General features: G+C 38.5%; 2 protein-coding genes across 7 annotated transcripts in view; one reads left to right on the top strand and one right to left on the bottom strand.

The window, feature by feature from the left end:
- The window catches only part of LOC135099942 (CD151 antigen-like), a 203,833-nt gene extending 203,215 nt beyond the window's left edge, over window positions 1-618 (bottom strand). For all 6 annotated transcript variants that reach the window (XM_064002673.1, XM_064002674.1, XM_064002671.1 and 3 more), the window contains exon 1: window positions 461-618. The gene's annotated coding sequence lies outside the window, so the exon portion shown is untranslated. The remainder of the gene's footprint in view (window positions 1-460) is intronic.
- Window positions 619-8,722: 8,104 nt separating this feature from the next.
- LOC135097442 (facilitated trehalose transporter Tret1-like) lies at window positions 8,723-22,309 on the top strand. The gene is made up of 7 exons (XM_063999357.1): window positions 8,723-8,850; window positions 14,194-14,246; window positions 17,025-17,175; window positions 19,993-20,155; window positions 20,829-21,530; window positions 21,682-21,799; window positions 21,900-22,309. The coding sequence occupies exons 1-7, from the start codon at window positions 8,817-8,819 to the stop codon at window positions 22,077-22,079; spliced, it is 1,401 nt and encodes a 466-aa protein (XP_063855427.1). The 5' UTR covers window positions 8,723-8,816; the 3' UTR covers window positions 22,080-22,309.
- Window positions 22,310-23,645: the final 1,336 nt, after the last annotated feature.

Genomic DNA, 23,645 nt, shown 5'->3' with positions numbered 1-23,645 from the left:
CATAAGATTATTAAAGCAACTAGAGCGACCCGCCTGTGGATCACGTCATGCAGTCTCACTAGATGTGGGCAGGACGCCATCGTGTGGTCTCTTTGGTAGTCAAAATCCTTATATGCAAATAGATGAGGGCTGTGCTCGCCCCTCCCGTACTAACATCCTTGGCATAACAGTCCCTTTCCTTCTCGGGATGACGCTGGCGATGCCAAACAGTTCGGGTCATGTCGCTAACCTCCCCTTTGTCGTTTAGGTTTCCCCAGCGTCCCCAACTCTCGTCCAAACACCAGTCCTGGGAACCGCCCAACTCAGTAGCCAACAAACTAGTAGGCACAATTCAAACTTCAACAACTAAATTCCAACAAGGATTTGTTGCTAGAATGGCTCATTACGGAGACATAGATTCATAATTGTTTCAGATACTAAATAAATCCCACGATGTCTATTTGTCCTGCCCGTGACTTACCTCGAACTGGCAGTGTGTGTTCCTTGGTCGGCAACCTACACTGTTGGCAGGTGTGTGACGGCAAATTTATGTCACTGATGAGATAGTGTAAAGTCCCGGTACCTCCCAACGCACTGCCGGTCCACAACAAACTGGCTGCCAAACCACGTACCAAGCGGACAGGTAACAGTGGCAGCGCGCCGGGAAAACGTATCCTACCATCACGTCCTTCGTGTTGCTCACGAACGTACACAGTAACGTGACATTCCCTGAACTAAGTAATGAATTACATAAATGCGCATGACTAAGGCAGCAAGGCCAAATGAATGAGACAGCATGAACACCAAAGCGTACAGAACAAACGAAAGCGAGTGGCAGTGGAGGGGGCCAGGCGGATGCTCAGCCCCTCCTCCCGCTCCCTCCACCTCAAGCAAGGACCAGGCAGGACCACCCAGGGCCCAGCAGGAGCAGGACAGCCCAGCATGGCCTCCCGCACAATATTATGCAAGCTCAGACATTGCAAGATGACAGATCACTGCTTTGAAAGACAACATGAAAGGATGGAAACACATCAACTCTCAATATAATATACGTAGAGTGCAATTTTCTTTATCCTCTTAATTGTGTTGGAAAATACAGTATTCCTCTGTTCTGTTCTCTTCTATGCGGTGCTTATCCAGTATTGCTTCCTGATGTGACTCTGTCTTTTATCATCTCTGTTGTTTCTTTACTGTATGGCTGTATTTTCTTCTTCATGTTCATTCTTTCGTTCTCTTGCTCCTATCTACAAATATGTATAGATTATTTCCTTCATCTTTCTTTTTTTCTTTTTTATCTAAAAGAAATACTGTAATCCAATTATTTTATTTTCCCCTTCCTTATATGTCCATTGTAATTTCACAATTTCTTTCCTGATTCCACTATATATATATATATATATATATATATATATATATATATATATATATATATATATATATATATATATATATATATATATATATATATATATATATATATATATATATATATATATATATATATATATATATATATAAAAGTTAGGCGTTCTGAGACGTCTCCACCAGTTTTTCTCACCCCCCCAGCTGCTAACTCTGTACAAGGGCCATATCCGTCCATGTATGGAGTATGCTTCACTCATACTGCTCTTCTAGACAGAGTGGAATCAAAAGCTTTTCGTCTCATCAACTCCTCTCCTCTAACTGACTGTCTTCAGCCTCTCTCTCACCGCCGCAATGTTGCATATCTAGCTGACTTCTACCGCTATTTTCATGCTAACTGCTCTTCTGATCTTGCTAACTGCATGCCTCCCCTCCTTCCGCGGCCTCGCTGCACAAGACTTTCTTCTTTCTCTCACCCCTATTCTGTCCACCTCTCTAACGCAAGAGTTAACCAGTATTCTCAATCATTCATCCCTTTCTCTGGTAAACTCTGGAACTCCCTGCCTGCTTCTGTATTTCCACCTTCCTATGACTTGAATTCCTTCAAGAGGGAGGTTTCAAGACACTTATTCATCAATTTCTGACCACTGCTTTGACCCTTTTATGGGACTGGCATTTCAGTGGGCATTTTGTTTTTTTATTGGATTTTTGTTGTCCTTGGCCAGTGTCCTTCCTACGTAAAAAAAAAAAAAATATATATATATATATATATATATATATATATATATATATATATATATATATATATATATATATATATATATATATATATATATATATATATATATATATTTGGCAGACACCACGCAGAAAATATCTCATGGTTTTGTTACTTTCGTCACACATTTCACATATGGTGTCTTCTCATTGAAGTCTTCCCTGCCATTGACATTTACAGATTATTGACCCTCATCTTGAAAAAAAAAAAAAAAAAAGGCTACAATTTTTTTTTTTTTTACCTGTCATGACTTCAAACTTCTTTTCTCCATCCTAAGTCTATTTTCAGCTTTTTTTTTTTTTTTTGTGCTAAAGCATTCCTTCCGTGGTACCCAAAATACTCCCACACAGCTTGCCAATACATTCCCAAACAGATCGGTTAAACAATCCTTTTCTGGCCACAAATACATTCCCTGCCTGGCCACCAATACAATCCCTCACTCATTCCTGGCTATTCAGGTTCAGTCGCCCACCACCCCTCCCTTTTAAGGAGGTCATCAGCGATCTTTTAAAAGCCAAAACATTAGTAGATACTCGTACATGCTGATAATACAGTGTTTCTCCATCACTTTTATCTAAATAGACTTACTTAGACTAAAACTGCGACATGCTGGTATGAAGCTTATTCTTTCAATCTTTAGGTACTGAAAAAAATAGGAAAATAATGCGAGGAAATGTCTAGTTGTAAGGTGTTCAATATAGCTCATTTACACGATGGATGTTCTCGTTATATACATACATCTTCACGTTATGAATATACTAACATGCTTTAAATTTGTTGGTTGAATATGAAAGTTTTCATGTCAGGTCTACATATCAATAGATATAATAAAGCACAGGATATGTAACACTGAAAACGCTCTTGCAGTAATACCCGAATCAGTAATGAAATAGTATATGACACAATTAATTTATTGCAAGAGAAATAATGTTGGATATATCTGATACGGAACATCAAAGTTGCATGTTGTATATCAAATCTGCGTAGGTATGGAAAAGATCAAAAGGAAAGTGTAATTGTTAAAGTTACTGCAGAAAAATTACTGCACAGCAGACATCATTTAAAAAGACAGCAAATAGCAGCAAATATGTTTAGGTGCTTGTGTGACCTCGTTTTTCACGCATTTGTGATAAAAAAAAAAAAAAAAAAAACGCTTACAAGAAAAATGCAAAACCAGCGACGATTCTTGTTTAACGCAGATGACTTGTTTGTGTTATTAGTTTGAGAGAGAGAGAGAGAGAGAGAGAGAGAGAGAGAGAGAGAGAGAGAGAGAGAGAGAGAGAGAGAGAGAGAGAGAGAGAGAGAGAGAGAGAGAGAGAGAGACTCATAAGGACTTTCGTGTTAAAAGGACGAAAATTATACACTCTATAAAATGTGTCACGCCAGGAAGGCTGCAAAACACGTGGAAAGTTGTTGATGTTGGTAAGAGTGGAGTGGGATTGGCTATCAAACCCCATCAATTTACGTCCTGCACTGCAATCTTGTAAGCACTATGTTTTAAGTCATTAACTATATGAGATACAAGTCCCTCTACTATCTTCTTAATAATGCCAGCACGGATGATCGCACGCGTTCACACTCCTCGCCGACACAACTACATTACTTTAAGCGTGGTGTTCGGACAGGAAGGCTCAGGTCTTCCTGTGTCAGAGACCAAATAGCACACCCGGACAGGCGACGGATACAGCCCAACACCTCACAACATTCAATAAAAGCTCATAGTATACACAGCGGTGAATGGATACCTCCAGTTTATCAAACACTTGGCTACAAAGATTCGTTGACTCCACAATTGTTGAGGATCACCACCGCCAAACTGCTAGAGTCACATGAGGTATTATAAAGTGTTTATATTTGCATTACCAAGCAGGTGATGCCCGCCCGTCTAGGAGGTGAGAGGGCTCGGCATGTCAAACTGCATAAAATATAGCACAAAAGACATTTCAAAACTGCCCTGAATTCACATCCACTTAGGTACACAATGTCGTGTTTCAAAATGAGCACAAAACTTAAACAAAAAGAAATGAAAACATAAAACACCGAGATATCAAACAACGGCACCAGGACCGCAGTGAGATCCTTCTTTCAGACTCAGAGAAAAGGGAAATGATACCTGATGTGAGTGCATTGACTGAAAATTACAGTTTAGAAAAAAAAATGTCAACGTCATTTCCTTGAAAGATGCTTCGTCACTTGCCACGCACTATTTGCTCAAAACCACTCAATGGTATGCAAAACAGGAGGCTGCGTCTGCATGAGAAATGATGAAGCGAGGAGCCATAACGACACAAATGATAAAATAATTTATTGATGGTAGAGCTATTACTACTTCCATCACCATAATCTGCCTCTATAACTCCACTGTAGAAAAAAGTTTTCCACATCCCTCTTCATTCATCTACAGGTTGTCGGTCTATTCCAGGCCACCACACCAAGACTTATCTCATTTCTCCATCTAGTTCTCTGCCTGCTTTGCTTTCTTTTATCATCTCTACCGTTACACAATAGACTCGTTGCTGACTCAAAGGAGATGCGTCGAGCTTTGTCGAAGTGGCTCTCTGTACCGCGGCTTTTGGACACATGGACAGGTGAACCTATTCAACCTAAGGAGCCTCAATGACATGCCCTGACGTAAAGCAGCATTAAAAACAAAACGAAAAAAAAAAAAGCCAATTCAGCAGACCTTCAAAAGAGAGGTTTCATGACACATCTCTACAGTAATTTTGGATCTCCTTTCGAAATGCCCTCATTACGTAGTGACCCCTTCAGCAGGATTTTTTTTTTCTCCATTTTGTGTTGCCTTGGCCAGAGCTCGTCTTACATTAAAGAAAAAAGACATATTGACCCTTAAGAAGCAGTATGTGACTAGCTACAGTCATCTAAAGTATTAGATCTAGAGTAGTTAAAGGTCAGAGATCCTCCTTACGTCAGTCACAGATGTCATTAACACGGAAGGAATCTTTTATTAATGAGAAAGGTATGTAAGATTTTTTAAATTATTAATTTATAGCCAACACTGAAAAATATTGAACTTCAAAAATTTTATCAGCAAAAATGTATATTTTAAGAGAATCAGCAGAAGCAGCACTTTCCTCCCTCTCCCTACAAAAAAACAAAAAACTGTGCGACTGTCACGAAGTCTCATTGGAACAAGTCTGACCTTGACAAGTCATCCACAGCGTTCTTTCCAGGAACAACCCTGTACTATGCAGCGCAGCAATGATAAAACAACAAATATTATTATCATATAGCAAAGAAACTGACCTGTACGGAAGAAGAAACAAGGCATTCAACCGCACATTGATAAGAAAACTTTAAGATGGAGCCTAAAAAAAAATAAATAAAATAAAGTGAAAATTTTTCGTTCACAAAATATTTACCTGATAATACAGAAATGTTCCTTATTTAAAGAAGAGACAATATGCGTGGAGTAAAGATCTTTTTGTCATTACAGGAATGGTGCGAGGATAATTATAATTCATCTTAAATAAAACTTACAGTAAAAAAAAACACTTTTATTGATTTATATGAACTCATCATAATAATTTTCTTCTACTTTTCTTCACTTCCAAATCTGTAGCTCCGAAGGAATTTTTTATCTATTTTTTTTTCTAGGTCCGTACCTAAAAAAAAAAAAAAAAAAAAGAAAAATTTTCCTTTTCAAAAATTTATCAGATAATACAGAAGAGTTCCTTAGTTAAAGAAGCAACAGTTCAAATACGCTTTTGTTATCACAGGAAGGTACAAGGATAATCAACTTTAAATATAATTTACAGGCTGAAACCACACCATTGATTAATATAAATTTTTACATCAATATTTTTTTTTTAGTTTTCTTTTTTTCAATCCTGTAATTTATGAAGAATTTTCGATATCATAACATTCAATTGTTAATACATAAATGCTTCTTAGTTAAAGGAAAAATTATTTGAGATAATTAAAGACTGTAGTGGCGTCACGAGAACGTGCCGAGAATAATAATCATAATCCACTATAGACAAGACTTACTTAGTAAAAAATCTCACTTTACTGATTCATACGAACTTTCTCTACACAATATTTTCAACTTTTCTTGCTCTTCAACTTTTTAAATTAGATTTTTTTTTGTATCTCAAAAATTTTGCTCCTTTTTACAGGTCCGGACCTTAAAAATTGATCCTTGGGATGGTAAAAGGAAAAAAATCCTGTTTGAAAAAAAAATAATAATATAGGATCAACCCTTAAAAAAAAACAGAAAAGATCTGCCATCCCACAGTGACAACCTGATGATTGACCATCCCAGACTCCCTCCCTTCAAGATTAGACCCCTAGACTCCCTCCCCTTAAGACCAGCCGCCATAGGCTCATCTTAAGACCATCCCTCCCTACACTTACCTCAAGACCAACCACCCTCCCAACTCCCTCCCATCAAGACCAGCCCCCCGTAGGCTCAACTAAAGACCAGCCCCCCCCTAGACTCACCTCAAGACCAAACTCCCTTCTATCAAGACCAACCCCCCCTAGACTCACCTTATGACCGCACGCCAGACTCACCACAAGACCCCCTACCCCATACGACTTTCTCACCTCGATCTTTAGGCGATAGTCAATAATAATCGCTTTACAAGTAAAAATTAAGCCATTAAATCAGCCAATGAAATCACAGCACTAAAAAATTCTTAGGACATCACAAGACGGCGCTTAGGAAAACGGAGAAAATTCTCTCTCTCTCTCTCTCTCTCTCTCTCTCTCTCTCTCTCTCTCTCTCTCTCTCTCTCTCTCTCTCTCTCTCTCTCTCTCTCCTCACTGAGTATTCTGTATCAGAAAAATTTTGTTCGATTTTTTTACTTTCTTTTTTTAGCCGTTGTCCTTTAGGTCATCAAAACTATTTAATCCCAAAATATTCGTAGGATATCATAAAGGGGAATAAAAGATTAGTATAAAGTGTATTAGAAACGTAGAATATACTTAGCATGAGACACACACACCACTGAACCACCGATGCAGACACAGACGGGAAACCTCCTATATAAAAAATAGCAATGTGGTCTGCCCACAGTCTTTTCTCTCTACAGTCTTTCCATTTCTAACTATACACCTTCCTCTGTCCAAACTCTTCTTCATTCACCTTCTTTCTCTAATTAAAGTAAAAAGTAAAAAGCATGGGATGCAAACCTATTGAACCGTAAGGAACCAGCAAAACAGGGATTCAGGAAAGCTACTTGATGCTGAAAGAACAGTATATATACATAGTGTCATGAAGATATTGGGTTAGTTTTATATATGTTTACCATGAGATATGGTGAAGGCTTTCTTTGTTTGGTTTCGAGAGAAAACGGTTTAGGAGGAACTGATTTAAAAGGTAAGACAAGAAAAATAAATAAATAAATAAAAAATCATTCAGTACGTAATAAAATCGAGCTAAGTACTGTTCATAAGGACGATATTAATGTTCAAGATTTATTCATCTTTTTATTAGTGTTATATACCTATTCAACGATATATTTACTTTGTTATCTTTCAGCAGTTTTCAAAAGTAAAATAGAAGCGAGACGTGATGTCATACCCAGACAGGCATGTTGCTAAGGACGGGCTGCCAAAGGATCTTTCAAGTGTATTTACATAACATAACATGTGTATCCATTTTCAACAGGATGTCTTGGTGTTGTTCTTCCCTGAACATCAATGAACTCTGTCGTTTCTCAATACACCATATATAATAATCGGACAAATAAAAATTGCAAATTTACTGCATTACCAAGTCATCGCTGCATGGAATGAATTGTCTAACTAATAGATTCTTACGAAAAGAAGACCATATTAGGATTCATATTGAGTCATTTCCATTACTGTATATCATCAGTCAACCACTTAATGCGACACCACGCGGGAAATGCCTCACTTAGGTCACTAGGTGGACCCTATGAGTCTCTTTCCTCTGCACGCTGAGAATTGATTCTTAGAAGTCCCGTATGATCTATTGGCCCACATTACTACTGTGCTATAAAATAATAAGCAGCAACAACCCTCGTAAAAAAGTTTCTACTCAAGTTATTACCATAAAAAAAAAAAAATTCAATTTCTCCAGTAAAAAAAAAAAATCCTGTTTCAAATCAGTCTCGATATTCATAATTTTCTTGTTTTGTTGTTTTCTTGTTTCTTTCTTATGAAGGTGATAAAAACATCAATATTTTCTTCAAAAAAGACATTTTTGTACGTTTACATCATCACCAACTTTTCTCCTCACCCGTGTACACTGCTCTCAAACAATCAACGCACAGGACACCCACTCACAAGATGTATTTGCCTATAAAAGTAAAATCCTAGAATATACAAAATATCAAACTATTAGTGTTTCAGTCCATTACTTTTGAACGAAAATTACGATATTTTTTTCTTGTCCCAAAACGCCGGTAAGAGAACCAAAATAAACTCATCGGAACGTTAAACTAATGTCAAAGAATTTCTGGCAGGTGTTTTGCAATTCAATTTACAAATATTCTAAAACTTTATATCATTTCATTGTTTAGAAAAGACAGTTTTTAGTCATGACTTACGTGCTTACACACACACACACACACACACACACACAGAGAGAGAGAGAGAGAGAGAGAGAGAGAGAGAGAGAGAATGTCCCTCGCTCATAGTAACAGCTAAGACTGCGGGAGGATAACACGCTTCGAAGATCGGCAAGTAGCTGTACCTAAAACAGAATACGATGGAATCGCAAATCACACCACCGCACCAAATTGGTAAAGTATCTTGAGCTACTTGTCATCAATTCATCTATCGCCTTTATGAATCTGAGTCAAGGCATTAAGAGTAAAGCATCAGTGTAGTGTGATATAAAAGGGAAGATGTCTTCACTTGTCCTGTTTTCCCTTATTTCATGTGAGAAGTTATGTATGAAAGTACCATCATACATGAATTAAATAAGAATTAAATTTTTTGTCAAGAGAAGGAATATTATGTCAAAATTCTACCATTTGTACATAAATATTTACATAGAACAACTAATTTCGTAATATGTAGTTTATAAATTCCTATCATTATGAGTAATGAGTTACCATTAATGCATAACCATATGCAATATTAGAACATGTACCGCATATACACATACTGAGTGACCTACATTATATGGAGAATTAAGACCATGCAAGGGTAACATGAGAATATTGCGGACTGGGGCGAAGGCCAATGTTGAAAACATCTCTTGACTACTATTGGATTTTTTTTTTTTTTTTTTTATGTAGGAGGGACACTGGCCAAGGGAAACAAAAAAAGAAAAGAAAAGAAAAGAAAAGCCCACTGAGATGCCAGTCCCATAAAAGGGTTCAAATCGGTAGTCAAAAATTGAAGTATAAGTGTCTTGAAACCTCCCTCTTGAAGGAATTCAAGTCATAGGAAGATGGAGATACAGAAGCAGGCAGGGAGTTCCAGAGTTTACCAGAGAAAGGTATGAATGATTGAGAATACTGGTTAACTCTTGCATTAGAGAGGTGGACAGAATAGAGGTGAGAAAAAGAAGAAAGTCTTGTGCAGTGAGGCCGCGGGAGGAGGGGAGGCATGCAGTTAGCAATATCAGAAGAGCAGTTAGCATGAAAATAGCGGTAGAAGACAGCTAGAGATGCAACATTGCGGCGATGAGAGAGAGGCTGAAGACCGTCTGTTAGAGGAGAGAAGTCGATGAGACGAAATGGTTTTGATTCCACGCTATCTAGAAGAGCGGTATGAGTGGAACCCCCCCAGACATATGAAGCATACTCCATACATGGACGGAATAAGGCCCCTGTACATAGTTAGCAACTGTGGGGATGAAAAAAATTGGTAGAGACGTCTCAGAAAACCTAACTTCATAGAAGATGAAATGCTACAGATGAAATGTGAAGTTTCCAGTTAAGATTATAAGTAAAGGACAGACCGAGGACGTTCAGTGTAGAAGAGGGGGGACACTTGAATGTCATTGAAGAAGACGGGATAGCTGTCTGGAAGGTTGTCTCAAGTTGATAGATTGAGTTTTTGAGGCACTAAACAATACCAAGTTTGCTCTGCCCCAATCAGAAATTTTAGAAAGATCAGAAGTCAGGCGTTCTGTAGCTTCCCTGCGTCAAATATTTACTTCCTGAAGTGTTGGACGTCTATGAAAAGACGTGGAAAAGTGCAGGGTGGTATCATCAGCGTAGGAGTGGATAGGACAAGAAGTTTAGTTTATAAGGTCATTGATGAATAATAAGAAGAGAGTGGGTGACAGGACAGAACTCTGAGGAATACCACTGTTAATAGATTTAGGAGAAGAACAGTGACCGTCTACCACAGCAGCAATAGAATGGTCAGAAGGGAAACTTGAGATGAAGTTACAGAGAGAAGGATAGAAGCCGTAGGAGGGTAATTTGGATATCAAAACTTTGTGCTAGACTCTATCAAAAGCTTGTGATATATCCAAGGCAAATGCAAAAGTTTCACCAAAATCTCTAAAACAGGATGACCAATTAGAGCGGTCACCCTTTTTAGGAACAGGTTGAATGTAGGCAAACTTCTAGCAAGAAGGAAAGGTAGATGTTGACAGACAGAGTTGAAAGACTTTGACAAGTTAAGGTGCAAGAACGGAGGCACAGCTTCGGAGAACAATAGGAAGGACCCCATCAGGTCCATAAGCCTTCGGAGGGTTTAGGCTAGCGCGGGCATGGAAAACATCGTTGCGAAGAATTTTAATAGTTAGCATGAAGTGGTTAGAGGGTGGAGGAGAGAGAGGAGCAAGCCCTGAATCGTCCAAGGTAAAGTTTTTAGCAAAGATTTGAGCGAAGAGTGCAGCTTTAGAGATAGATCTGACAGCAGTGGTGCCATCTAGTTGAAATAAAGGAGGGAAAGAAGAAGCAAAGTTATTGAAGATATTTTAGACTAGATGCCAGAAATCACGAGGGGAGTTAGATCTTGAAAGATTTTGACACTTTCTATTAATGAAGGAATTTTTGGCTAGTTGGATAACAGACTTGGCATGTTTCCGGGCAGAAATATAAAGTGCATGAGATTCTGGTGATGGAAGGCTTAAATACCTTTTGTGGGCCACCTCTCTATCATGTATAGTTAAACTAAGGTTTGGAAAGTTTAGGTCGAGAAAAAGAGTGAGGAATGTACGCCTCCATGCCAGACACTATCACCTCTGTTATGCGCTCGGCACACAAAGACGGGTCTCTGACATGGAAGCAGTAATCATTCCAAGGAAAATCAGCAAAATACCTCCTCAGGTCCCCCCGACTAGCACAGGCAAAACGTCAGAGGCACTTTCGCTTAGGGGGGATCCTGAGGAGGGATTGGAGCGATAGGACAATATACAGATATGAGATCGTGATCGGAGGAGCCCAACGGAGAAAAGAGGGTGACAGCATAAGCAGAAGGATTAGAGGTCAGGAAAAGGTCAAGAATGTTGGGCGTATCTTCAAGACGGTCAGGAGTAGGCTGTTGCACCAATTGCTCTAGGTCGTGGACGATAGCAAAGTTGAAGGCTAGTTCACCAGGATGGTCAGTGAAGGAAGAGGAAAGCCAAAGCTGGTGGTGAACATTGAAGTCTCCAAGAATGGAGATCTCTGCAAAAGGGAAGAGAGTCAGAATGTGCTCCACTTTGGAAGTAAAGTAGTCAAAGAATTTCTTATAGTCAGAGGAGTTAGTGAGAAGTATACAGCACAGATAAATTTAGTTTGAGAATGACTCTGTAGTCGTAGCCAAATGGTGGAAAACTCGGAAGATTCCAGAGCTTGGCACGAGAGCAGGTTAAGTCGTTGCGCACATAAACGCAACATCCAGTTTTGTATTGAAAATGAGGATAGAGAAAGTAGGAGGGAACAGAAAAGGGGCTACTGTCTGTTGCCTCAGACATCTGAGTTTCGGTGAGGAAAAGAAGATGAGGTTTAGAAGAGGAAAGGTGGTGTTCTACAGATTGAAAATTAGATCTTAGACCGCGAATGTTGCAGAAGTTAATGAAGAAAAAGTTGAGGGGCGTGTCAAGACACTTAGAAAAAAAAAAAATACACCAGCAAGACGCACCGTGCGCCGAAAAGATTACTGATGAACAATAATGATAACAGAATAACTGCCGAGGCATGGTAATGGAATGTAGAGCAGAGTTGGAGCTTCGTTAAGAGATGAGATGAGAAGTTTTATGAAGGTAAATTGGAGAAAAAGAGGAAGCTTAGAGTTGTCCTGAATCCTATTCTTACTGCAAACGTCGAGATGAGAATATGTTGCCGTCAACCCTGCTTTTCAATAGGGATACATCAGAGAGTACTGAAACTACACAGCCCCTATAATTGTCATAAGTAATATTATTTCTAAGCCAACGCAGACTGAAACCGCATACAAATATTTCTGTAGTGTGGCCATCTAGCCATCTCGACGAATCGGTCTCAAAACTGCACCTTAGTTCTTTCAGCATGGTGACATAAGGCTCTCTCTCTCTCTCTCTCTCTCTCTCTCTCTCTCTCTCTCTTAATAAAGTAACTTTTCGTAGCAATATGTAGTAAAAGGAACCTATATTTCTCAAGATTTGGAATTCAGTATAGTAAGTGATATTTCAGCTGGAACTCGCCACACGTGATACAGCATATGATTTAAAGTAAATTAGGCTGACGAAACGTTAAGGTTGAGATTACAGCCTCTTACGGTTTTCATTAGCTTGTTGTCATGGCAGGTGGGGTGAGTGGTGTGTGTATATATATATATATATATATATATATATATATATATATATATATATATATATATATATATATATATATATATATATATATATATATATGCTATGTGTATGTACCTGTATACTTACCTGATACTTATCTATACTTACCTTCCACTTTTACTTGCCTTTTTCTGGTAATCAGAGATTTAACATCTTATACTTAAGCCTCGAAAAAATAGGGACCACATTATATACACCATAAATGGCAGTCTTGCCAGTAGATTAGTTTCTCTCCATTGGTTAGCTGGAACCTGCCAGTGGGAAATTCATACATTTTTACTTCAGGTTTCACCTGAAAAAAAAATAAATAAATAAAAAAATAAATAAAATAAATAAAATAAAAAAAACTTACAGTATACTTTATACTTACCATGTCCCTAAAACTTGTCCAGCATTACCTCAAAAACAAATACTATATTATCACTGTATTATACAAATATAACAATATAAACACAAGTATATAAATTATGTATTAACATCCACACTTTTGTACACCCAACACAAAACACAAACACGCATAAAAAACACAAGCCACAACGCCTCCACACAAAACAACCTAAATTATGTATATAGATACAAATACACTCACACAGTGAGTTCAGAATAGTTCTCTAGGTTGGGTGGCCCAAACGTAGTCAAACCACCCTTGGGGGCGAGACACAGATTAAAATAGGCAAGGAAAATAATATAAAAATAGCAAGGTGGGATGCCCATCGACTTTTATCTACTACTCTCCTTCTATATTTCTACTCTTTATTCTTCTCATATAACCCCCTTCATCTATTTCACCCCACTTTTCTTAAAATTATGTTTTTATGTTTTATGTGTCCAGTCATTCCACAGCTACTGAGGAAGGATCAAGGAACCCGATATTATGATGTAGCAAGCATGACTAGCTACGGCAAAGCATCAGGAAAGCAGAGCATCAGGAAACGGAATAAAGGAAATGAGAGGGCCGCCATATTAGGAGTATAATTCGAATTTGAGATCTCTACCCGAACTGTATTACGTGTTTCCGAAGACACGGGTAGGGAAGGAGAAGTAGTCCTGCTGGCCCGAAAGCTCGTATGAATATGGTACTATGATAAATGCAGGTCCAGCTGTGAAATAGGCGAAAATATTAGTATTCGTCATTGTATTATGCGATACTATTATATTGTTAAAATTACTTGTGCTGCTGTGGATAGATACATAATATGCTACGGAGATGTAAGTGCGTTACTACCGTATGTGTGTGTGTGTGTGTGTGTGTGTGTGTGTGTGTGTGTGTGTGTGTGTGTGTGTGTGTGTGTGTGTGTGTGTGTGTGTTATAATAATACAAAAGAAACATCTCTCCTCATGCACCACATTTTCTTTCCGACAGTTGCAGAAGAAAAAGAACCTCGGGTGGAACGTCATTTACGACTAGCAAAGCAGGTAACATGTCGAACCAATAATACTTAAAGAAGCAAGATTTAAAACTAAAGTTGTTTCTTAAATAAAAACCCATCCTTGAATGGGACCTTAGTAGTCAATTTGGCACTGGCTGTGGTAGGGTTTATCTACAATCAACAACACAGGGATACATATACAGTACGTACTTACCTCTCATATTACTTCAGATACTCATATAAGAGACATATTAGACTTTCTGTTGTCGAGTAAACGTGTAGAGACAAAGAACAAAGATTTCTTCGAGATTTTTACAATACCTTCACAACAAGCCTGTAAGAAGACTACAATATGAATAGGAGTCATCGTCACAAAAAAGAATGAAAGAAAGAAAGAAAGAAAGAAAGAAAGAAATACTCCAGTATCTTGGAGAAATGCAATAATAGGAGCAATGTTAACAGAAATGAGAAAGCCGGACCAAACAGAGATGGGTGAGGTGAAACCAAGGCGAAGGATAGATGGAGCGGATGTGGTGTACACACACACACACACACACACACACACACACACACACACCTTGGATAGGAAACTTGATGAGTGCAGATTGTGTTGGCTCAGAACTTTCTCAGGAAGTTCTGAAACATAACTCGTGAGCCAACGAGACCTGGCCCAGTATTTCGCTGGGCCCTGGGACCAGATTAACAAAGATCCTTAAGGGGATACCCAGGCTTTTAGACCAAGGTTAATGAAAAATTATCTGATCCTCATGAAACTTTTATTGAAAGATGTTGATTGTAAAATGAGGCTGCAACAATATGAAGACGATACCTGTAATAGAAATTTTTTTTAAATATTTTATTACTAAATCATTCTTTGAATATTATATGAAGACTATATGGCCATTGATAGAACGAGAATAATGAATAATGAATAATAATGAAGTTGGATCTCTGAAAACACATTATTATAGAGAGTTGTCCACCCCTATTGGACTTCCTATCACTTTTATGCGTTTTTTTTTTTTGTGAAACACACCCAGAACACACTTAACTTCCGTTTTATTGTACAAATCACTGGTTAGCGTTATTTACTAAACTTAGCGGTGAGCTAGGATTAATTTTACAATGCTGCATTTACACTGTACAAATAGGAAAGATGAAAACAGAAAACAATATCACTTTTGTTTTCCAGAGCACACAGGATATAATTTTCACAAGTTGCACTGTTGTGTTATTCGCTAGATTGTAAACATCTCAGATGGTGGCAGCGGTAGCGATGGCGACAGAGCTTGTTACCTTCCTCACACTCTTCCTCCTTTGTCCATTTGGTAATTTCTTCTGTTTTACAGACACATCTGAGTAAGTGCTAGGTGATTGCTTCTTCATGATACAAAATGTGGATTGTGCTGAATTTGCACCACAGATGGTTGACGGTGGTGAATTTAATGCGACCCTCCTTCGCTCATTCTTGCCATAGAATTTTCCTTTATTAGAGGCTCTTTCCCCACCCCCACATAAATAGGTTCTGAAGAAGCAACAGTAGTATTGCTGTCACTAGCAATCTCATATCCATCACCATCACTACAGTCACTCAGTATGGTATCAGTATGGTCACCCTTTTTAGGAACAGGCTGAATGTGGGCAAACATCCTGCAAGAAGCAAAGTTAGGTGTTAATAAACAGAGCTGGAAAAAGTTTTACTAGGCAAGGTGCAAGCACAGACGCAATTTCGGAGGATAATAGGAGGGTCCATAAGCCTTCCGAGGGTTAAGGCCAGCGAGGGGATGGAAAACATCACTATGAAGGATCTTAATAGGTGACTTGAAATAGTGGAAAGGTGGAGAAGAGGGAGGAACAAGCTCTGAATTATCCAAAGTAGAGTTTTCAGCAAAGGTTTGAGCGAAGAGTTCAGCTTTATAGATAGATGAGATGGCAGTCGTGCCATAAGGTTAAAATAAAGTACGGAAAGATGAAGCAAAATTATTAGAGATATTTTAGTGAGGTGCCCTAAGTCATGAGGGATGTTAGATCTAAAAAGATTTTGTTATTTTCTCTTCATGAAGGAGGTTTTGGCTAGTTGGAGGCAGCTTGATTCAGGGCAGAAATAAAAAGTACATGAAAACCAGGCGATGGAAGGCTCAAGTACCTTTTGGGCCACCTCTCTTTCATGTACAGCACTAGAACAGGCGAGTTAAACGAAAGTTTGGAAGGTTTAGGGCGAGAGAAAGATTGAGAGATGTACGCCTCCATGCCAGACACTATCACCTTTGTTATGCGATCAGCACACAGAGAAGGGTCCTTGACACAGAAGCAGTAGTCTTTCTAAGGAAAATTAGAATAATACCTCCTCAGATCCTCCCAATCAGCAGAGACAAAACGGCAAGGGCACCTCCACTTTGGAGGATCCTGAGCAGAATTTGGTACGATAAGGCAAGATACAGACATGAGGTTGTGATCGGAGAAGCCCAACGGGGAGAACAAATTGATAGCATAAGCAGAGGAATTAGGGGTTAGGAAAAGATAAAAAAAAAAAAAAAAAAAAAACTTGTGTTTATCTTCAGCAGGAATACCTGCTGCCCCCCACTTTCTGTTGTGGGTGGAATTAGCAGGATTCACGCTCCAAAAAAACAAAGTTTACTTGGAAGCAAAACAACACAGAACCAGGGTACAAAAATTGTCTGTGCCATCCAAGACCGAACTGGCATGTAGTGGAGAACAATCACGGCCTGCACAAGAAAGAAAGTTGCCACATCTCTGGATAAACTGACTTCAAGACTTTTCCATCATTAAACATGTAATTGACGGAAATTGTGTTTTCCTGCAGGTAGCGATGCTGCAGATAATAACCCTGGGTAATGTAGCCGCCGGTTCAGCTATCAGCTGGCCCTCCCCTGCTTTGTCCGCTCTCGAAAAGGACAATTCTACCCTTGTTGGCACAGTGTTGGTCCTCACTACAGCCGAAAAGGACCTAGTAGGTGAGTAATATATATATATATATATATATATATATATATATATATATATATATATATATATATATATATATATATATATATATATATATATATATATATATATATATATATTAGTTCTTTCGAGATTGAGAGATTAAATTGGTGTTTGTTATACTCCCTTCTCGGTCGGTGGGTTAAACCGAGTGGCGATCTGAGAAATTTAACAGTGGTCGACGACCAGCAGGTGCCTGAATTCGTCGTGTTTATGCCCGCACCAGGCTAGAAAGAGCTAGCCTAGGGAAAGCTGACCCGAGTGTAGTGGCAGCTGTAATCGGGGCTGAATCTGTTTGTAACAATATAATATAATTAATCAGCAGTAAATACTGATGTAGATACTGAACAACCAAGGATATATATATATATATATATATATATATATATATATATATATATATATATATATGTGTGTGTGTGTGTGTGTGTGTGTGTACATGTACACGTATGTTGTGTTTATGTGCGCAATGACTTAACCTGCTCTCGTGCCCACGATCTTGAATCTTCTGAGTTTTCCACCATTTGGCTACGACTAACAGAGTCACTCTCAAACTAAATTTATCTGTGCTGTATACCTCTGTATACCTCTGTACTCCTCTGACTATAAGAAATTCTTTGACTACTTAACTTCCAAAGTGGGCACATTCTGACTCTTCCCTTTTGCGGAGATTTATATTCTTGGAGATTTCAATGTTCACCACCAGCTTTGGATTTCATCTCCATTCACTGACCATCCTGGTGAACGTGTCTTCAACTTTGCTATACTCCACGACCTAGAGCAATTGGTGCAACACCGTCTTAGAGATACACCCAACATTCTTGACCTTTTCCTGACCTCTAATCCTGCTTATGCTGTTACCCTCTTTTCTCCGTTAGACTCCTCCGATCACAATCTCATATCTGTATCTTGTCCTATCGCCCCAATCCTTCTTCAGGATCCCCCTAAGCGGAGGTGCCTCTGGCATTTTGCTTCTGCTAGTTGGGGGGAGCCTGAGGAGGTATTTTGCTGATTTTTCCTTGAAATGACTACTGTGGTTAGCATTCTTTTTCTCAACATAAACGTTCCAAACCTTGGTTTAACACAGCCTGTTCTCGTGCTATACATGATAGAGAGGTGGCCCACAAAAGGTACTTGAGCCTTCCATCACCAGAATCTCATACACTTTATATTTCTCCCCGGAACAATGCCGAGTCTGTTTTCCAACTAACCAAAAACTCCTTCATTAATAGATAGTGTCAAAATCTTTCAAGCTCTAACTCCTCTCATCACTTCTGGCATATAGCCAAAATCATCTCTAATAACTTTGCTTCTTCTTCTTTCCCTCCTTTATTTCAACTAGATGGCATCACTGCTATCATATCTATCTCTAAAGCTGCACTCTTCGCTCAAACCTTTGTTAAAAACTTTATCTTGGACGATTCAGGCTTGTTCCTCCCTCTTCTCCACCCTCTGACTACTTCATGTTACCTATTAAGATTCTTCGCAATGGTGTTTTCCATGCCCTCGCTGTACTAAACACTCAGAAGGCTTATGGAACTGATGGGTTCCCTCCTATTGTTCTCCGAAACTGTGCTTCCGTGCTTGCACCTTGCCTAGTCAAACTCTTTTAACTCTGTCTATCAACATCTACCTTTCCTTCTTGCTGGAAGTTTGCCTACATTCAGCCAATTCCTAAAAAAGGTGACCGTTCTAATCCCTCAAACTACCGTCCTATTGCTTTAATTTCCTGCCTATCTAAAGTTTTTTAATCTATCCTCAACAGAAAGATTCTTAAACATCTCTTACTTCACAACCTTCTGTCTGACCACCAGTATGGGTTCTATCAAGGCCGCTCTAATGGTGATATTCTGGCTTTCCTTACTGAGTCCTGGTCATCTCTTTTAGAAATTTTGGTGAAACCTTTGCTGTTGCCTTAGACATATCGAAAGCTTTTGATAGAGTCTGGCACAAAACTTTTATTTCCAAACTACCCTCCTACAGCTTTTATTCTCACTGTAACTTAATCTCAAGTTTCCATTCTGACCGTTCTATTGCTGCTGTGGTAGACGGTCACTGTTCTTTTCCTAAATCTATTAACAGTGGTGTTCCTCAGGAGGAGGCAGTAGACACCTGCCGAAACGATAATTACTCCCAGTGAGGTCTAAAGCACTGTTCAGGGGGTGCTGTGAACTTATCATTAAACACAGCTGTGACCTCACTGAACGTTTCCCTTTGTGTCTCATAACACAAGGGGGCAGTGACAGCCTGCCCTCTAAAGACAACTCTCTTCCTCCACACAAAACTACAAGCACCCAATAACACACACATCCTTCACTCAAAAATTTCAAAATTATCATGGCGACTCCTACACCAGCCTCCGAGTCCCCATCTGGGGAGGGGACCATAAATGTCCCCAGGTTGGACTGCCTTTCTGTCGACGACCCCAAGTGTCTTGACACCCCCCCTCAACTTTTTTTTCATTAACTTCTGTAACATTCGCGGTCTAAGATCTAATTTTCAATCTGTAGAACATTACCTCTCCTCTTCTAAACCTCATCTTTTTCTAACGGAAACTCAGGTGTCTGAGGCAACTGACAGTAGCCCCTTTTCTGTTCCCTCCTACTTTCTCTATCCTCATTTTCGATCCAAAGCTGGATGTTGCGTTTATGTGCGCAGTGACTTAACCTGCTCTCTTGCCTTCTCTCTTTCTTTAATTGTTATATATCACATAATTTGGTGTGTGACGGTGAATGGATATGTTTATGTAAGAATGTGTATTGGGAATCCTTTTTGGCATCCTTCAGGTAGTCTGACGTTTATGGGTGCGATACTTGGGACGCTAAATGCAGGATGGATGTTGAGCAAATTCGGGCGTCGCCAGTCGCTGCAGCTGATGGGCTTGCCCTGCATAGCAGGTTGGATGGTTTTGGGGCTTGCCCCAAACACCATCCTTTTCTTTACTGGCAGGTAATTCATCATACGTTTGTTCAGTGCCCATCCTCAGAATGTTTTTCATTTCGCTCTGACTGGTAGAATCAGGAATGGAGTTGAGAAAACCGAAGAAGTACGAGATATTAAACACAAAACTATATTTTATCATTGAAAAATAGGAGTATCTTAGAACTGATTTCTTAAGAGCAATTACCCATACTCTTTAAATATTTAACATCAACTAATTTTAATGTGCAAGTTTTCTTTAACTAATTACTTTATAATTAATATCTTTTATACTTTAACACATGCGCAATCAAAATCTTTTAATCATATGATAATATTCTTTCATTGTTTTTACAGTTTGTTTCATAAAAGCAGTTGCACACAATGAAAACAACAAACAAAATTTAAAAGACTATGAATACATTCGGGCAGATATCCAATATTCGGTGGATTCTCCATTCGCTGAATTGTTTTTCGTGAAATGTCTGTTTTGCAAATGTCCGTCCAAAGAAATGTCCATTTTGCCAAATGTCTGCCACTAATATGCAGAAGATAAATATATAATCAGAGTTTCATCTTTCTTTTTAATTTATTACTGACTACAATTATTTGTCCCATTACTTATGCAGATACCTTCGCCACTTTTCAACCCAACAAACTTATCTGACTGATCTTTTCACATTCTATTAATCATTTGCCACAGGTTGCTTCAAGGAATTGTCTTGGGATCTATGAATAATATTGGATACGTCTATATAGTGGAGTCATCAGATACCAATATTCGGGGCATGATGGCACTTCTATCCTCCTTGGGCATTTCGCTGGGCAATTTGTACACCGTTGCCGTCGGTTACGCCCTTCCCTGGTACTACCTCTGCTTCGTGTGTGCCATTAATGCTGTAATGTTTACTGTGGTTACCTTCATTCTACCCGAGTCGCCATCGTACCTCGTGATCCAGGGAAGGCGCCAGGATGCCCTCTCTGTCCTAAGGAGCTTGAGGGGCAAGTATGCTGACATCGAAGCTGAAGTGAGAGAGCTGGAGTATATGAACTCCAGTAGCAGAAGTGGGTGGAAAGGTCTCCTGAACAAGGACACTCTGCATCGAATAACTGCTGTAGCAACATGTTTTCTCTTGAGCCAGATGAGTGGCAACTATGTCATGCTAGTATTTACAGCTCGAATTCTGGAGAACACAGGAGCATTCATGGACCCGAACGCCATCACAGCCATTGCTGGAGTCCCACGAGTGGCAGGAACCATAGCAGCGTGCTTTCTGATGGACAGGGTGGGACGACGTTACTCTCTCCTTGTTTCACACGCTATCAACGCAGTGTGCATGATCATCCTTGGCAGTTACGTTTATTTGGCTGAAGCTGCAACCCAAAATGACGATATTTTCTCCAAGTAAATGTATTTCTTGAATAAAGTCAAATGTTCACATATACCTAAAAAAAAAAAATGCAATAATGCAACACATAGTTAATTAATTACTATTTATTTCTACAGAAAATTTAGGGCGAGGAACATAACGTACAAATGTGGTTTTCTGTTACAGGTTCTCATGGGTGCCGATGGTGTGCGTGATGATATCCTTCTTGGCTTGGACCCTAGGAGTCCAAACTGTACCTCCCATTATTTCATCGGAGTATTTTCCTACCAACATCCGTGGTCAGGTAATTCTCAAATGTAGAGCATTTGTACGGTACAAATTCTATAACATCTCTAAATCAGTAACATTCTATATTCTTCCTAAAATATATCTCTCTCTCTCAGGCGTCATCGATATGCTTGACCATGGGCAACGTCATCATCTTTGCGATGCTGCAGCTCTACTCGCCCATGCTAGCTCTCCTCAGCCAGCCTGGGCTCTTCTTGTTCTACGGTTGTTCCAGTATCCTGGGTGTCTTCTTTGCTCTATTTATGGTAGAAACAAGGGGCAAGGCCATTGGATGAGACAGGACCGGACGTATGAAAATATCACCATCACACTGTTCCAAGGCTATCAAAAGTCATAACATCACAACCAATCCAAATGTTTTTAACCACATTAACAATTGCATAATTTTAATATTCTCATTATCAAGCTCGTATCTGTAATATCCTACTGAGACTAACTTTACTAATCTGATCTCCACCTTATTTGGAACTCAGAATTCATTTTCAATAAAATACTCCAAAATTTCACCATGAATATCAATCATCCTGCATCTCATGCTAGTATTATAGTGTAGGTATTGGTCGTTTCTTTTAAACCCATAAATAGTGTAATTTTCTTAAATTAAGATGATAGTGCTAAATCTTATGTTATTCCCCTGCTCTCAATTCAGCTTCTTTAGTTTCTCAAATGAAGTTTGTGGTATCAGTTATATTCATATTAGTGAGAACACTCACTCTATCTTTCTGTCTGTCTGTCTGATCACTATGTAACAAAATTTCTCTTTTGTCTTGTCCTTGGCCCCAAACCATAATTTTCCAGTTATTTCCATCTAAACAAAATAGAAAAGTTATTTTGATCCTAAAACTTTGCTTTTGTGGTTAGAACAATGAATTTACATTTTTGTCTTATTTTATTATAGTATGGTTTTCATTATAGTTTTTTTTATTATAGTACTGGTTTTCATGCCAGGTAAAGACCTTTGCAAAATCTCAGTTGCTTATCTAATTGCTTTTGAAATATTGTAAATAAGTCAAAACAATGAAAAAAAGATTATGAAGTTTTCCAAAGATTTTTAATTTTTAATAAGATCATTCTTGAATTGATCAGATCTAACAAAAATTTTTTCATATTTAGAAGAATTTGGTTACATTTCAGAAATCTCAAATCTTCAAGAATGTTCAAGAATATTCTAGAAAGATTGGGAACATTCTGGAACACATTCTAGAAAGACTAAGAATATTCTAGAGTACTGCTTGACAATATAAAAGTAGGGGCCTGCAAACCACCAATCAGTTCTGCTTTGGCTGTCTGAGAAAACACATCACAAGAGGTGAAATGGTATGAAGAGACTGCAATCATTCTCCAGATGCATTCTGCTACATATGTGGTCAATTCATCCAGACAAAAGAAAAGAAGTTCTCTGTGACATCGTCTGGAAAAATGGTAAAATTTTGCTGTTTTGGGGCAAAAAAAAATCATTCTAAAAGCCACAAAAGCAAAATTTGACAGGAATAATGGACATCTTCTATTGTTTTGCAATGAAAAGAGTTGGAAAATAACACTTGCTTGTCAAAGACAAAAATCGTGTTACATAGTGAATTATCAGTCTGACTGTCGCAGCGATGGGGTATTCATATTCGTATTTGAATACTTGGGAAAAGTATTCGTATTCTTCGAATAATATGCCGAATAATCTTAAATCCATCATCAGAAATAATAGTTATTGTTCCTTTTAAGTTACAAATCTTCGTTCCTGTTTGTCCGACGCGTATGATATATATATATATATATATATATATATATATATATATATATATATATATATATATATATATATATATATATATATATATATATATATA

This window comes from Scylla paramamosain, chromosome 4, assembly GCF_035594125.1.
Source record: "Scylla paramamosain isolate STU-SP2022 chromosome 4, ASM3559412v1, whole genome shotgun sequence".
In the NCBI taxonomy this organism is placed as follows: Eukaryota; Metazoa; Arthropoda; class Malacostraca; order Decapoda; family Portunidae; genus Scylla; species Scylla paramamosain.
Note: the sequence above shows the minus strand (reverse complement) of the source record. Positions and strands in the feature narration are given on the sequence as shown.

Excerpts from the sequence above, each read along its gene's own strand:
- LOC135097442 (XM_063999357.1), top strand. The coding sequence starts at position 8,817 with ATGGAATCGCAAATCACACCACCGCACCAAATTG. Across the intron at positions 8,851-14,193 it reads CACACCACCGCACCAAATTG|TTGCAGAAGAAAAAGAACCT; the intron begins GTAAAGTATCTT and ends TCTTTCCGACAG. Across the intron at positions 20,156-20,828 it reads ATCCTTTTCTTTACTGGCAG|GTTGCTTCAAGGAATTGTCT; the intron begins GTAATTCATCAT and ends CATTTGCCACAG.